The following is a 17436-nucleotide window of genomic DNA, read 5'->3' as shown; positions in this document are numbered from 1 at the left end:
ACACAGCGCACGCGCAAGGAAGCCTGTGGACTACAATCCCCAGAAACCCCTGCGCGGCAGCCGCGCTCGCGCGCAAGGCAGCGGGACAGTCAGCGAGCGGTGCAGCCGGGGCCTCCTGGTCCCTCTCTATTCATATAAAATAATGACAATCGCGATAGCATAAGACAATGAAATGTTAATAATAATTAAAACAAATCACTCTCCACCTGTGATAAAAAGGAGGGGGAACAGTAGTATCTCACCATTTGGAAATGAGCGCTTGTTAGTGCATATCCTTCTAGGTCCTTATTCTGTAGACAAACTCTTTACATAAACACGCAATTTTCAAAATTTACTTAAATGCTTTTTCACTGCTTTTATTGACGGGGACGCTGGAAAACCTTCCATACTTGAGACATGGCATTGCCCCCGTAATGTTTCCCCTTCTCCGGGGCGGAAAGAATTAAGAGCCAGTGGCTTCTGTCTGGAATCGGTGAGGGGAGGGTCTCTTAAAAGAGACATATGTCAACGAATCACGAAAACACGGAAGGTTTTCGGATTCTGTTTGAGAAGTCTCCCTTGGGACTTGTGTTTTCCACTTTAGGATTTCTATTTAAGAAAATGTCTTTTTGATTTCTTAATGGGGTAAGAAAATTGAATACGGATTTCACTAGAGGACCACAGTTCCAGCCTGGAGGAAAACACCAAAAAGCAGATGAGAACAATCTCTCTCTTTGCCAGCTCGAGTTCTAGACTCAACAGATAACTGAAGATCCCTCACCTCCAAATGATGGGCAGGAACTGGAGAAATAATACCCAGCTATAGCGTGGCATTGCAACTTGGGGCACGCAAAGATCTTTCTGCCCTCTACCTTTTGATGTCTTGATATTTCTTTCATCAGGATTGAAAAAAAAAATCTAGTAAGATCTGCCACAGAGACGGGAGTCTTCCTTAATTTTAGATGATCCTAAAAGTCTTTTTATTGGGGGTGGGGAGGAGGAGATTTTAATACGCCTCAGTAATATTTGCGATAAATATGTAGATCCTCCAGATTTATTTCTCTGTTAGCCCCATTCCTCTCTGCCCTTATCTACTACTACTTTCTCAACTGCCCATTCTGGTCCAACAACACTGGGCTTCCTGCACTCAGATCTGTCCCTCTGCTGGTATGTTCTTTTCCCAAATGGCCTCGAGGTCTGCTTCACCTTCTTTATTCTTTGCTCCAATGTCACTCTCAGAGAGGTCTACTATGGCCCTCCTATTTAAAACTGCAACAGCCCTTGGCATTTCACCTCGTAAATACTATGTAATTTACTCACATATTTTGGTTACTGCCTACCTCCCCCTAAGATTTGAGCTCCTGGAAGACAGGAATTTTTGTCTATTGTGTTTATTTATTTTTAAGCACCTACTATGTGCTGGGTACCATTCTAAGCACTGGGATATACCAGTAAAAAAAAAAAAAAATCCCTGCTCTTTTAAAGTTTAATTTGTTGAATGTGTAGTGTTTTTCGTTGCTGCTATTATGAATGGTATCCCCTTCCATTTTGTTTCCTAACTCATTACTGCTGGTAAAAGAAGTTATTATTTTGTGAAGGGCCACTTACTGAACTCCCATGTTGTTCTGCACCATATTTCGACTGGACAGCACCGTCCTGGAGCAACACGATTCATATTGCCAGTTTCTATGTGATCCACAGGCTCCCTCAGATGCGGCCCAATCAGCGACTCTTTGGTTTCTAGCACTTTTGTGGGGAGAAAATTTATTAACCTCTGTCAGAACTGTTGTCACATTCGTGCTGTCACCACCTGAGACCACTGTGTGCTTTCCCTGATCATGGACATTTTAGAATCAATGTAGAACCAGTTAATCCTCTGGACTCAGGTTTCTAGAAAATCAGTCCCACAGAGTCGTTCAGGTTTGCCAGCCCCTGGGAAAGGAATATGATGGTCTTCCAGACAACTTGTGTGGTGCAAGCTCTTTGTGAGCTCATTTGATTGCCATCACGTCCTGGTTTTTGGCAGTTGAGGCCGGCATACACCAGCTGGATGGCATCCTGATAGGTGCCTACTTCCCTCATCTGATAGTCCACGATGCCTCGGTCCAAACAGACTGCAGTAGCCTTTTGTAGTAATTCTAGGTGAACCCTGAGGGTTGCATACTTGTGAACGTGAAAACGATTTTTTAGGGAGAAGGGTGTTTTTTATTTTATACATTTTTTCCAACTGCACAATTAAAAATTTCAAGTTACTAACGTGTGTATACTATGAAAAAGAAGTCTCCTTTCACATGCCAAGTCCCCAAGGGTCATAAAAGGCATTAGTGTATTTGTGTATACAGAGCTATATGTCTCTGGCCACGTATTTACTCCTCCGCACGAATGAGACAAGATTAAATTGTGCATCTGCTTTCTTTTTAACCGTCAGTCAAGGAGTAAGAGTCTTTTGATCTGCATGAAGTACTTACAGCTCAGGAGTCGGAGCTGGGGGTATCGAGAAGGAGTCTCACTTCTTCCTCTCTTCCTCCCCTAGCCACTGTCAGATGTGTTGTGATTTCTGAGGTTCATAAGGTGGTATCATCAGTTCATTCAGCACTTCAGATCTAATGACTTCCTTGAGAATGGCATCTGTCCAGGCAGCAAAGGCCACTGCAACAGTTGGTTAACCCTGCCCCTACCCTGTCACACCCACGTTTAGCTTAGCCTCATAAGACCTTAGATTCCTTTTACTCAGTGGGTACTATCCTAAGGAGAACCTCCCCATCTGTAGAAGCTCCACCCTGCATCTTAGCTATCTCGAGTCTCTGCCTCTACCTTATAAAATGGCCACATCATCAACCTGTTGGGAGGATATAACCTGGCTATCACTATGAACTACATTCTATACCACTCATCTTCCCCACAACCCACTTGCTCAACATCTAGCTTTGTGTACTATCATTTAATTTCTGACTCTGCCTCACAGATGGTGTTTTCACAACTCTCCAAATCCCCTTAAACTTGTAGTATTTGTTCTACCATGACATTCAAAAAATGACAATAGAGAGTAACATCTCATCTCTTATCACTGAGGATTTGCATAAAAAGCACTGCACTGCTACACCCAATAGGACCCATTCCACTGCAAGTGGAACACTCTCCCCTTAACTGTCTGGTATCCCTTGCTGCCACTGAAACCCTGAGAGCTGAGTGGCACCTGGGTACTTGTGTGTATATAGGCAATCCAGTGGTACCTCAAGGACAGCCTCTAGTAGGCTCCAAAGCGGCAAAGGAAGTAGAATTATTAGCACGAGACCAACTGTAGAGACTACCACTCCATGTATATTACTGGCCCATGTTGTAAGGAGGTGTGGTGGTTTGCAGAAACAGCCACAAATTCTTTGACAGTCCTTGCAAGAGACGGAGCTATTTCCCCTGCCCTCCAGCGTGGCTTAGACTTAGTGACTCCTAATGGAAAGAACAAAGCGGAAGTGATGGCAACTTCAGAGACTGGGTCATAAAAGGCACTGTTGCTTCCTGCTCTAGGGGATGTTAGTAGCCATGCTATGAAGGCCCTGTGGAGAAACCCACGTGGTGAGGAACTGAAACCCTTGTCAACAGCCACTGAGAAACTAAGGCCCCCTGCTCACAGCTATATGATGCCCAAAGCCATCTTGGAAGCGCCATCCTCCAAGCCCTGGTCAAGCACTGAGATGACTGTGGCCACAGCCAACATCTGACAGCTATCTCCAGAACACGGGGGACATACTGCCCAGAGTTTTAAGAATCTGCTGTCCACCTCTGGAAATCCACGGAGTGAGTTAAGCTTTTCAACCACAAACCTTGAAGGTCTGATGGGCAGGGAAGGTGTTCATATCTGTCCTCTTGGCTATAAAATCTACCCCATCAGCTGAACTCCTCTGCTGCTGTTCCATAAAATCCTTCAGGTTTTTAAAGCCACTGTCTGAAAGCTAACATTTCTTGCTATCAATACTTTGCTTTGGACTTCTAAATATGTTCTGTAACTATTTATTTAGATACAAAGCGTGCCTTCTCCACTTCCTTGTCTATAACCTAGACTCTGTCTAGCACTGCAGGCAGCAGAGAGGAGCTCAGCCCAGGCCACGCCCCAGGCCTCCCGAGTCACCTGAATGAAGCAGTCAGTCTGGAAGGGGCACATCACACGGTGCTGCCCTCTCTGCAGCCAGAATGTGCAGGATGGAAACGCCAAAACTCCCCTAGATTACGCAGATAGCCTCATCTCCTACCAGCTGGCAGGAGATGCTGCCTCTCAATGTATCTAACTCAAAAATTTCAGATCATTTGTATACTTTATATTTGGTACTGGGTGCAGCAGAAAAAAAAAACAAAGAACAAATACATATAACAACATATGACCATAAGGGATTATTCCACCAGACTAATTAAAAAAAAGAATAGCTTTATGTTACAAAATTGATATATGCTTTGTTAAAAAATACATAAAAGTACATGAATGAATCACACAACCTGTACTCCATTTGCTAGAGATAAGCAGTCATGACAATGACCTTTCACACATCTTTTTCTCTTTCTTTCTCTATAAACATATACACACATAAAAACATGTTAACAAAATGGAGTCAAACTACAATTGTTCTACAAACTTCCTGGTTCACTAAATAGATCAGGGCAACCTTCGATGTCATGATCAGTGTACCTAAATATTTTTAGTGGTTTTCCCTTGTGTACGTGTGCCTTAACTTACTACACTTGGAGTATTAACACTTGTCAGTTTTCTGCTATCTTAAGAAAATGCTACAAAACTCAGTTATATGTATATGTCTTTCCCCAAATATGCATCTCTCTCTCAAGTATAAATTACTACACTGCCACTTCAAAGGTTATACAAATTGAATTTGATATACTGACAAATTCTTTCAAAAAAGACTATCTATTTTCACTTTCACTAATAATGCATGAGAGTACACGTTTCCACAGATTCCCACTGGTGCTGTATTTGGTGGATCTGTTTTACTATGCTATTCTCATAAGTTAAAAATGGCGTTTCTGATTTTTTAAAATGTTCTAATATTTGTCTTCTATGTAAAAAAACCCCCAACATGAAATGAAGTGGAATAAAAATATTATATTCATGATAGCAAGAAAACAATTCCTAGAAATGTACTACTCAAAAACATTCAGAACCTGTTTTTTTAAATCTCTAAAGATTAGTGAAGGACCATTCAAAATACTTTAATAAGTAGAAACAAACAGCATTTTCAAAATGCAAAAAAAATCAGTGCTTCAAAGACACAAATTCTTCCCAAATTAACCTATAAATTCAACACAATGCCAATTAAAAGCCCAATTGGTTTATTTTCAAAACTTGAGAGAATGAAATAAAGGTTAGCACAACCTCTTTACAAGAGCAATTTAGCTATAAGAGATAAAACACAATCACAAAAACATGACGAAAATGGATGGAGATCCAGTACTCAGACCTGCCCGGAAAACTTTTCCTCATAACTGTTCCTGCACTTCTAAAAGTGACTTGCCTCAGCAAACGTCATCATCTTTTAATTTTCATAAAAACTAAAAGGTTTTAGTAAGGTGACAATTTTTTCCTTCACTTGTCCCATTTGTAGGTATTTACCCCGCTCCCAAGAAATCCACATCCATAATCTGCTTTGATATTCTCACTACTCCTATCATTTGTTAAAAGCTCCCTCATAGGCCAACTCTGATGAAAGTGACCATCTTTACTGTCATATCTTTTCTCTAAGGACTACTCTGTTGCACATACCCCTGAAGATTTAAGTCTGTGACTGAAGGACTCAAGAACTTCCAGATCTTTCCTTCCTGTGCACACTAGCTGCTGGCTATGAAAATGCCAGCCTCTGCTGCAGGCTTCCCTACACGACACATTCAAGTTTTTCTCCTGTGTTGGCTCTCAGACGAATATAAAGTTCTGAGTTCTAAACGGAAACCTCGATTCACCCCTCCTTACAAGGTTTCTCCCTTAAATGTCCTCTCTGGTGGTTTCGCAGACCTGAGCTGTAGCTGAAGCCTTTCCCACACTCCTCACACTTATAGGGCTTCTCCCCGGTGTGGACTCTCTGATGGACATGAAGACAGGAGCTGCGACCAAAGCCTTTCCCACACTCCTCACATTTATAGGGCTTTTCACCAGTGTGGACCCTCTGGTGGCCTTGAAGATGTGAGCTCTGACTGTAGCCCTTCCCACACACATCACATCGATATGGTTTCTCTCCAGTGTGCACTCTCTTATGACTGAGGAGACCTGAGCCGTATCTGAAGCCCTTTCCACACTCATAGCACGTGTAGGGTTTCTCTCCCGTGTGCAGTCTCTGGTGGGTGCGAAGATTCGAGCCATAACTGAATCCCCTGCCACACTGCTCGCACGTGTACGGCTTCTTTCCCGTGTGGACTCGCTGATGTTTGTGAAGACTTGAGGTGCATCGGAAGCCCTTTCCACACTCCTTGCACTTATACGGCTTCTCGCCTGTGTGGACCCTCTGGTGAATGAGAAGCCCCGAGCTGTAGCTGAAGCCTTTGCCACACTCAGCACACTTATAGGGCTTCTCTCCTGTGTGGACCCTCTGATGGATAAGGAGGTCAGAGCTGTAAATAAAGCCTTTCCCACACACGTCACATACGTAGGGCCTCTCTCCCGTGTGGACCCTCTGGTGACTATGCAGGTCCGAATTCCGCCGGAAGCCCTTCCCACACTCCACACACTTATAGGGTTTCTCTCCCGTGTGGACCCTCTGGTGGACATGGAGGTCTGAGCTGCGGCCGAAGCCCTTCCCACACTCACATTTGTAGGGTTTCTCTCCCGTGTGCAGCCTCTGATGCATGAGGAGCCCCGAGCTGTAACTGAAACCCTTCCCACACACGTCACATTCATAGAGGCGCTGCCCTGTGTGAACCCTCTGGTGAGCCTGAAGGTATGAGTTGTGACTGAAACCTTTGTCACATCTATCACACTGGTAGGGTTTCTCCCCTGTGTGCATCTTCTGATGACTGCTGAGATGGGAGCGACAGATGAACCCCTTTCCGCAGTCGGCACAGCTGTAGGGTTTCTCTCCCGGGTGGACGTGCCGATGCTTGTGCAGCGCGGACTTGGCGTAGAAGCCTTTGCCACACTCGTTGCACGTGTAGGGCTTCTCGCCCGTGTGCAGCCTCTGATGGACCTGAAGCACCGAGCTGTAGCTGAAGCCTTTCCCACACGCGCTGCACTTATATGGCTTCTCTCCAGTATGGACTCGCTGGTGGACAAGCAAGTTTGAGCTTCGACCGAAGGCCTTCCCACACGCCTCGCATTTATAGGGTTTCTTTCCCGTGTGCACTCCCTGGTGAATAAGAAGAACTGACTTGTACCTGAAACCCTTCCCACACACATCGCATCGGAAGGGCAACTCTCCAGTGTGGACCCCGGGATGGCTGTGAGGCTGCGTCTTGGGCCCAAAGCCCCGACCACGTTCACTATTTTTAAAAGATTTCTCTCCTGTGAAAATTCTTTGCTGTCTCTCGAGACAGGCGGTCTGCTTCCAGCCCTTCCCAAACTCGTACTTATAGGGTTTCTCTCTCAATGGCACTCTTAGATAAGTGGGGTGGTTTGAATTGTCCCCAAAGCCATTTCCATGTTCGCTACTTTTCAAACCATTTCCTCTGGGGTTGGGGTGATGAAGTATGGACTTTTTAATGAAGTCTTTTCTACATTTATTGCAATTACATGACCTCTCTCTTTCAGCTAATCTGTGGTCATCGTGACAATCTGATATCCAGCTGAGGCCATAGCCATCCCAGTCACATTTATAAATTATATCTTCCACATCAAGTTTTTTACACCTTTCTGGAACGTTCCAAGGCTTGCCCACAAAGGCTCTAGTCCAAGATTCTTGAATGGAGACTGGTCTTACGGCTTTCCAGGCTGGAAACTCTTGATGTTCCAAATGGATGGGCCCATCTCCCCGAAGACTATTCACCAAATTTTCAATTTGTGAACCCCAGGCAGATGACCCTTCCTGATCCTGACAGACAGAAGCATCTTCTGAGAACTGGAAGTCTTTCCCTTGAAGATTTACTCCGTGGTCTTGACTCCCAGTTATTTCACCAGGCCCCTGCTCCCAGATATCCCAGTAGGAGAGCTCTCTGTCTGAAAAGAACTTTAATTCTGTTTCTTGAATATACTCCATATCCTTTTCATTATTGTCTCCTATGAGGTTAAAGAAAATTCTGGGATGAGAACAAGGACACTATTGGCTCAGAAAGATCAGGCTTTCAGACTTGGACCAAAAACAGCTGAGAGAAAAATTCAGCTTTATGTATCTTAACTACCAGGGCACTTTATTTTTATGTCTAAAAGAAGGAAGAAGCTCTTATGAATAAGCTTTGAAGTTAAATGTTAACACACTCCTATTAGTAACAAACTAAGTCTCATCACACAGTTGCCAAGCAAAAAAGAAATTCTGAACAGATTTTTTACAGAGAAAATTCACTTCTCCAGCTAATAAAATTGTTGTTGCTTTTAATAGTAATATCTAATACTACTATAATAACACCTCCTATGTGCCAATCATGTACACGTATTAACTTATTCAACCTGCAGAATCACACTGAGGTAGAAACCACTGTTATCTTCACTTTACAGATGAGGAAACCAAGGCACAGAGAGGTAAGTAACCTGTTAAGGGACCCCACCAGGCTGGGAAGAAGCGGTGAGCTGGGATGCAAAGCAGAAGTCTGGTTGCAGAGCTACATTTAGTGTTCTCAGCACACTGCCACCCAGAGTGACTCTAATTTGAGGTACATATGGGATGAACTTGAGAAGGAAACAAAGCACAGAACCCCCCAAAGTGGACCAGCTGTGTCTATGCCTTCTGTGAGTATATTATATAGGAATCCGGATGACACTGATAAGGGACAGAGACATAAAAATATCAACTCATCTCCATTATTGGTTGTGAGCCATCAAACTGTCATTTTTACCATATAGTTCTAGACGATTTAAAAAATCTGTCCATATTTTCTGATATTCTTTGTTGGCTATTTTTATATCTTAGGGCTTAACTAACACGAATCTGTTTATAATCAGGAACTTACAGGATACTGGAGTTAACTGAGAAATACAACAGAACTTTCAATGTTCTGGAACAGTCTCTCTGCCACTGGTTTACCCTACACTGACTGGCTGTTTCTATCAGAGGGAGGAAAGTCCCCTCACTCCTTCCATGTGTGTCACTCTCTGAAAAGCATGAAGGAACCCTGAGAAGGGAGGGACGGAGTAATAGAAACCCCCAAAGTGGACCAGCTGTGTCTATGCCTTCTGTGAGTATATTATATAGGAATCCGGATGACACTGATAAGGGAAAGAGACATAAAAATATCAACTCATCCCCATTATTGGTTGTGAGCCATCAAACTGTCATTTTTACCATATAGTTCCATATAGAAGCTGTAGAACAGTAAGCTACAACGGTACCAGCAGTATCCACAGGCAGGTTGAGGGCATAGAACGGGCCTCTGTGGGGCAAGCTCATCCCCTCACTGCCTAGCTAGGACTCCAGGCTCCCTGGTTCTCACCTGAATGTGCACCTCTTAGAGTTCCTCTCTCTGTGACCCAAGTCTCTCTATCTTGTTCCAAATGGGACATCTTACCAGGTTTGCAAGGTTGTTGCCCTGAAAATGCAAGAAAATGCAAGATTTAGGCTCATTTTTGAGGTACAAAAGATTATCTGAAAATGTAGCCCTAACTCCATGACCATCAGGCCTTTGAAGGACAGACAAGATTTGAGACTGGCTAAATAAAGCGACTTATAACATTTCTGTTTTAAAAAAGGATTTAACCTATGTACGAAGACCAAAAGTAACCTTTCTCCAGGGAACGAGAACACTCCAGTAAGTTAAGTAACCCTCACCCACAGAGACCAGGTTCCTGAAGTTCTCCAGCGTCACGTCTCGGTACAGCTTCCTCTGGGCGGCGTCCAGCAGCCCCAGCTCCTCCTCGGTGAAGACCACAGCCACGTCCTTGAAAGTCAATGGCTCCTAAAATGTGAAGTGCCATTAACACAAATACCCACTGGATGAAATGTAAGTTTGCTGTAACTTACTTGACATCACTAAGATAAGTAGACAAGAAATAAGAAATTATTCAGTTTGGCGAGTCAAATCTAGTACTATTAATTTTAGGTGCCGATAATTTTAATTCTAACCAATTTGGTCTTCCATGGCCATCCAAAGAGTAAAGCAAGGAATGTCCTTTGCTCAGTGTGAGCACAAATTCTGAGGGCAATTTCTAGAACAGAAATGGCTGAATCACAGGGTCTGCATATTTTACAATTTGACTCTAACTTTAGGTTAACAACTCTTTCGCCAAAAAGACTGTGACAACTAATAAGAGTCCTGACAGTGCCTAATTTTAGTGTGCCCAGGACAGCACACTCCCCAAATCAACACCTTGGCCAGAACGACTGTTCTTCACTCCTCCACAGCAGTTGGGTGAATCCCGCTCTTTACTGCCTCAGCCTCCCACCCTCCACACGCACACCTTTTACGGGCTTCGCTGTCAGCCCCTGACAGAAGCAACCAAGGTGTTTATCCAACCGTCTCCCCAAACAGGTGAGACCTCTAAACCAGCAGTTCAAAGTGTAGTTTCAAATCATACTGTATCAGCCTTCGTTATAAATTGTGGCCTAAGATTCTAAGTGAATTGCTCTGGTCCAGTGACAAAAAAATGGCAGTTATATATTCTGAAATATAGTGATTAGCTGTTCCTATATCATCACTATCTTCATCTAGATTGTGACATGATTTATGCTTTCTCGAGAGGGAGAAAATTGCGTATGACGTCTTCAGAATTACACTCTATCTTCAGTCTGTCCTTGGAATACCTGTGACAAGGTATTACAAAGTTAAGAGTGAGCTGTGATACCACAGGTATTTCACCTTTACCAAAATTCATGGAGGCGAGGTAGCTATAGTAAGGTTTAGTGCATACATGTCAACATATCACTCATTCGAGAAATATTCAGTACCTATAAAACAGTGTTAGGCAGTAGGAATTAGGCAAGAAAGACACAGCCCTGCCCTCATGGGGCCTGCGCTGGAAGTCCCCAAGACCACCTCCAAGTTCTATGTTGCACTAGACAGACTTATAGGACTCAGTATGTAGTCATACCCACAGCTAAGACTTATTACAGTTAAAAAGCAAAATGAGCAGAGAGGCACATGGGGTGAAGTCTGGCAGAAGCCAGGTGCAACCAGGTGTGCTGCTGTAACAGATCTTAGCCACGAGGAAAACTACACACTGAGTCCCTTGAGTCTTGGCAAATCTCCAAACGAGAGGGTCGTCTTGAGGATTCCAAACCAGGAGATGAAATAACTTGGTCAAGGTCACACAGCTAGTAAGAGATAGAGCTAGAACTTGAACGCAAAGAGCCCAGTTCCAGAGATATTGTATGTTAATAACTGTCCTTTTTATAAAAGCCAAGATTTGTTTACTACCAGAAAATGAGAAGATACAAAGCAGATAATATTAATACCTTCATTTATAGCTAACATACTATAAGGCAGGCACCGGACTAAGTACTTTTATATGATTTATCTCATTTAATCCTCGTGGTACTCACAGAAAGTGAGAACTTTCTAGAGTGTTGGAAATGATCTATTATCTGTCATCTGTAACTACTCACAAGGTAGTTACTATTGCTATCCCTGTTTCGCAGAGAGAGAAATGGGATCTCAGAAGAGAACACTGTCAAGGAACATACATCTAGTAAATGCAGAGTCAGGACTGAATCAGCCTTACTAACCATGCTGTCACCACTCTGCTCGACTGCTGCCCAACTGCGATCAGAAGGACCACAGGCCACAGGAACGCACATTCCCACTCTGGAGAAGGAGCGTCGCAAACAGAGCACATTTACCAGCACAATCCTAGATCCATCCCAAGACTCGAGGCAGCGTAAGAGGGGAGAAAGCTTGGGCCAGAGGCCGTCGGTTGGCAATTGATTAGACAAATGTGAACCAGCCACTAACTCCCAAATCTTTATATCCAGCTCTGTCTTCTGCACTGAGTCCTGCCATAACCAACTACCACTTAGACAGCTAAAAGGTAATGCGAACCAGAAAAAGCCAAATCAGAACTGAGTATTTCCTCCTAAATTGTTCTCTCATCTCCCCAGTGTGGGTAAACAGTACCCTCTACCTTAAAATCTTTGATTCTTCCCTTGTCCTCATTTCTTACATCTAATTCATAAAAAAAAGTCTGCCAATTATTCTCCCAAAACATACTTCAAACCTGCCTACCTCTCCCTGTCCCCACGTCTGTCTCACTAGTCTGACTCATCATTACCCTTTGCCTGGATAACTACAGATGCTTTCAGGTCATCTTATGTCCCTTAAAGTACCTGAAAGCAATCACCTTGCTTTTAATTCATTTACTACCTGTCTCTCCGTTGTAGGATGTTAGCCGCCTGAGGGCAGGGATTTTGGCTGTTTTGTTCTGTGATATATCATCAGTGATGTTTGGCCCATCGTCGGTGTTCAACATATATTTGCCAAATGAATAAATGAAAGAAAACATGAACAGACCAATGATCACATAAATAACTGAAAAAAGGTGTTTGAGATCTACCATGAAGAAGGGCACCTGGTCTGGAGAACATTACAACTAAGTTTTAGCCAAACTTTCATTCAAACATTCATTTTTTTCCTTCAGAATTCAGTAAAAATAGTAAAACAATGCAGACATGTACAAGAGACTCAATGGACAAGAGTACAGAATAGAATGCAGGGCCATATGAGAGATGAATTGAATGGTATCTCTTTCTTCAGATATATAATATACACACATATTTTTAGATATATACATATATATACAAATACATAAATATCTAATGATAAGGAAAGCATTTCGATCGACTTGCAAATGAATGACTAACAAATGACACTGTCGTAATTGGCTATCCATCTTGGAAGACAATGAAGTTAAATGCCAGCCTTATGCCATTTACAAACTACAGTCATATTAAAGATTTAAAAATTTTAAGTAAATACTAAAAAAAAATTCAGGTGTCTTTTTCACTAAGTTTAGGATGGGTAAGGTCTTTTGAAACTAGCTATTTTGTTGATAAATGTAATAAGGGATGAAATATATTCACCCCAATCCTTTTTTTTTTCTCTTTTTCCTTCTACCAAAGGAGGGAGACATTTACTCTGATGTCTACAGTGGGATTTCTGGAGAGAAAAGAAAACTCGACCCACCTGGAACTCGGTCTTGTCCTCCCCGTGTTGGGAAGGGGCTGAGGCCTGAGAAAGCAGAGCTGCAAGAGAATGAAGCATGAGATAAGTGATACCCGCCTGTGCCTCAGGTGCCACCTGCGCCTCAGGGACATCTGCCCCCTCACACACTGGTTTCCTTTCCCCTGATGCCAACTCTCCACCCACCTAACTCTCTCTTTCCACACTCGACTCATACATCCGCCCACACCCCACACCCATCATTAAGCTCACCTCTTTCCCCACGCCTCGGGGTCAAAGTCTCCATGGTCCCCACTCCCAAGGGTTTTGAGAGTGGCAGCAATTTTATTTAACGTCTGATCTTCCTAAGCTAGAGAAGACCCAGGTTTTCTTCATTCTCGAGACTTTCCAAGATCTTCCAAGGAGCGTCAGACAGATACCTGAGGTCACAAGCACCTGTCTCCACCTTCGCTCCCCTGAGCCTGGTTGGTTCCCATGCTCTGGGGACCTGTGGGCTCAGGAGGGAATTCGACGTCATCTGAGTTCTTTCTTCTGTGCTCTGGGTCTCCAGCAGGGTTCATGCCCTCTGGACAGCACTCACTCAGTGGAGATTTACTGAGTAGCTGTAGGCACAGTCCCTGCTCTGAAGGGACTCACAGGCCAGAGAGCCGAGCATGCTGTGGATGGCTGAAGACAGTCACAGAGGTGTCTGCAGGGAGGGCCGAGCAGCAGAAGTCTTGCAGTGGGACACTGGGCCCTACGGAAGGGTGCACAGATCCCGCAAACATGTGGGACATGTGCCCTGTGAAGGAAAACCCAGAGTGTGAAAGTTTTAATTGCACTAGACTGTGGGGCTGCAAAAAAAAAAAAAGCCCCCAAAACAAAACAAAACAAAAAGACATCCTGTCCTTAAGGATTCTAAAAATCACAATACAGCTCAGCAAATGTCTTCTAAATCAGAGTTTACAACCTTTTTTGCTCCACGGCTTCCTTTGGCAGTCTGGTGACACTCATGGACTCCTACTTAGAAAAATGTTTTAAATGCATAAAATACAAAAAACAGGATTATTTTAAAAGCTAATTATACTGGAATACAACCTTCGAAACTATTAAAACACCAAGTATGTGATTCTTTATTAACACATTAAAAACCATGAATTAACTACTATAATTTGAAAATAATAATGAGCTTAAACAATATTTTGAAATACCTATTGTAATACAATGTAAATTGTATTACAATATAATTGTAATACAATATAAAAACAGCTATGATTTACATGGATCACAAAATCACAGGTCTGCTAATACTTCTGTGGTTTGCTGTGTACAGTCACAATGGAAGGAAATGCTGACTTTCAGTTCAACTAGAGTAAATGTTTTCTCCACTCAAGGTCATGGACCTGCTGCATTATGCCCACGGACTCAAGTTCAAGAATTCTTTTTCTAAAGGAATCCTTCTCCTGCCACCAGAACAAATGAATCACTCCAGGACCTGGCAACGCTGTTTAAATTGCTGGTTTTCCACCTTTCACATAGCCTGCCTGTCCCGTGAAGACCTCTAAATCATCACGGGACTCGAAGCTTCTTCGTTTACTTCTCCACCTTGCACGGGTCTGGCACACTGGATGCACTTAGCATATTCCATCCACAGGATACGATGCAGGGAGATGAAGAGAACTGGAACCAGCTTGCAGCTAGTCAGTAGGTCGTGCAGACAATGACCACGAGCTCCTTCTTGCCTTACTTGTTTTCTCTTGAGATCCAAGCCACAGGGCAAGTTCAGGCAAATTGACACACACGCTTGGGGTGTCAGCTCATAAGATACTCCAGATAGTACTGCTTCAGAAGGCCATGTCTCCACCTTTGCTCTGTCTCAGACCTTTGCACAGCCCACTCTGGCAAGCACCTCTCTGTGTCACACATGGGGCACTGCCCTACACTAGGACTGCTCTCTGAAGCAAGTGTCAAAGGCTGGGCAACACAATACCTCCTACCCCGAGGCCAAATCTCTAACAAGCCATTTAAACTCAGTTCTTTAGGACCTCCCAGGACCAGGCTCTGCAAACTTCAGCATGTACCAACACCGTGAGCGATTGTTAACCTTTTTTCCATTTAGGAAAAGTGCAGCTCGCTGCCAATGTTAATTTAACATCATGCACAGGAACATTACATTTTCTAGGAGTTTACGTTTTCAGCGATCGAGAATTACTAAATTTTGAAAATGGAAATTTACTAAAACCCGAATGCTATAAATAGAAGGATGTCATTTGTTTCCAAAGACTATCGATACACTAGAGCGATGCGAAAATAAGAATAAAAACACGATACTTGACTTTGGGGGTCAGGTTAGGACTGTAATCCAAAAAACGAGATTAAGGTAAATGCTGCAGCCACAAGCACCACCGGCAAGTATTCTTGAGGTAAACGAGAATTGGGTTAAAACAGATTGCTGGACCCCACCTCCAAAGATTCAGAATCAACAGCTCTGCAGTGAAGTCCAAGGATCTGTATTTCTAAGAAGTTTTTAGGTGATGCTGATATGGCTGCTCCAGAGATGACACATTAAGTAGCATGTGCTAAACTACATTTGAGTGGCTGTGTTTCAGGGTTTCTAGGGGCTTCTAGTTTGTACAAAACTTCCTCATATCCCTGACCTCTAAAGGTTAGACTGCCTCAGGCTTTAGTCCGGGAAGTTTTGTCTATCTGTACTCATTCACTCCCTTGCTGAACACATCCAGTCTCATGGCTTCAAACAACATCGATATGTGTACTTAACATGCCCACAAACTCCAGCTTTGCCTCTAGAGGTCCCTCTCGCCTTTCAAATGAGAAAGGCAAATATTTGGGGGTGATCCTTGATTCCTCTCTTTCTCAAATACTACATCAGCAAATACGTTCAAATTATAGCCAGAATTGGACCAATTCTCTAACTTAGTGTTACTACCCAAACCACCACCACCTCTTGGCTGAATTCCTGCAACAGCCTCCTACCTGATCTGCTTCACTTCCTGCCCTCCACAGTCTATTTCCTACACAGTAGCCACGGTGGTGTTTTTTTGTTTTTGTTTTTTATTTTTATGAGAGTTTACTGAGCCAAACTGCTAACATGTGGCAAGAAGCAAGATCTCAAATGCTCTAAAGAGTGATGTCTTTAAAATATAAATAAAGTCATGTCACTCGTCTGGCCAAGACCTTCACCAAAACTCTTTCAATGGCCAACAGACCTGACACTATTCTGGTGACCCAATACTCAACTTCCTACTCATCCTTTCTTTCTCATTATGCTCAGCCCCTCTGGCCTCCTAACTGTTCTTCAAATAGACCAGTCACGCACCCACCTCCTGGCCTTCGTTGCTGTCCACAGACCCCTCACTTCCTTTGGATCCCTACTCAAGCGCCATCTTTTCAATGACATCACCCAACTATCCTACTTGAATTTGCAAGTCCCTCTGCCGACACTTGCAAAGCCCCTTCCCTGCTTCATTCTTCTCTGTGAACCTTATCTTCTAACCTACTGTGTTTTTCTTGCGTACTGTCTTTCTGTGTTCAGCAGGATGTGAGCTCAATGAGAGCTGTGATTTTAGTCTCCAAGCACACTGCAGGAGCTCAGGAACTATTTATTTACTTATTTATTTATTTTTGCCTACAGCACCTGGTCTTCCTAGGTGGTCTCTCATTCGAGTACTAACCAGGCACGACCCTGCTTAGCTTCCGAGATCAGACATGGGGCTTGTTCAGGGTGGCATGGCCGTAGACCACAGACTGTGGCTCCACTGGGGCGTGAACCCAGGACCTCCTGCGTGTAAAGCAGACGTGCTAACTGTTACACTATAGAACCACATCCTCAGGAACTATTTAAATGGGAGGATGGGGCTCACCTGAACTCAGCCTGTTGATACCTGGATCCTGGGTCTTTTGGTACCAGCTACAGAGCAAAAAGGATTCTGTTCTCCAGTTCGTTCTCTTAGTAAATTACATGTGAAGGACCAGGCTGGGTGTGTTGGGACACAACAGTGATCACGGCAGAAAAGGACTCTGCGCTCAAGCAGCTGACATTCTAGCCAGGAGATGGCACTCGTTTACTGAAATTCTATTATGTGTCTGGTGCCCAAACTATAAGGAAAGATACAGTCCTTGACCGTGAGGAGCTCACTCTGGGGAGAGAAAAAGGATGATAAAAATGGCTGCAACAAAGGCTGTAAAAGAGATACTGCAAAGGTAGAAATAACA

General features: G+C 43.5%; 1 protein-coding gene across 3 annotated transcripts in view; it reads right to left on the bottom strand.

Annotated features, from left to right (window-relative positions):
* Positions 1 to 4270: 4270 nt before the first annotated feature.
* Positions 4271 to 17436, bottom strand: part of ZNF229 (zinc finger protein 229) — a 15282-nt gene continuing 2116 nt past the window's right edge. Inside the window, exons 3-8 of one of the 3 annotated variants that reach the window (XM_023535359.1) lie at positions 17085 to 17360; positions 13477 to 14005; positions 13228 to 13286; positions 9882 to 10008; positions 9547 to 9642; positions 4271 to 8179 (exon numbers count right to left, since the gene is read on the bottom strand). In XM_023535359.1, coding sequence (XP_023391127.1) covers positions 5934 to 8179; positions 9547 to 9642; positions 9882 to 10008; positions 13228 to 13286; positions 13477 to 13510 — 2562 coding nt within the window. In that variant the 5' untranslated portion in view covers positions 13511 to 14005; positions 17085 to 17360 and the 3' untranslated portion in view covers positions 4271 to 5933. The other 2 variants (XM_011367984.2, XM_011367989.2) reach the window with 2 other exon arrangements.

This window comes from Pteropus vampyrus, unplaced genomic scaffold (assembly GCF_000151845.1).
Source record: "Pteropus vampyrus isolate Shadow unplaced genomic scaffold, Pvam_2.0 Scaffold138, whole genome shotgun sequence".
NCBI lineage: Eukaryota > Metazoa > Chordata > Mammalia > Chiroptera > Pteropodidae > Pteropus > Pteropus vampyrus.
Note: the sequence above shows the minus strand (reverse complement) of the source record. Positions and strands in the feature narration are given on the sequence as shown.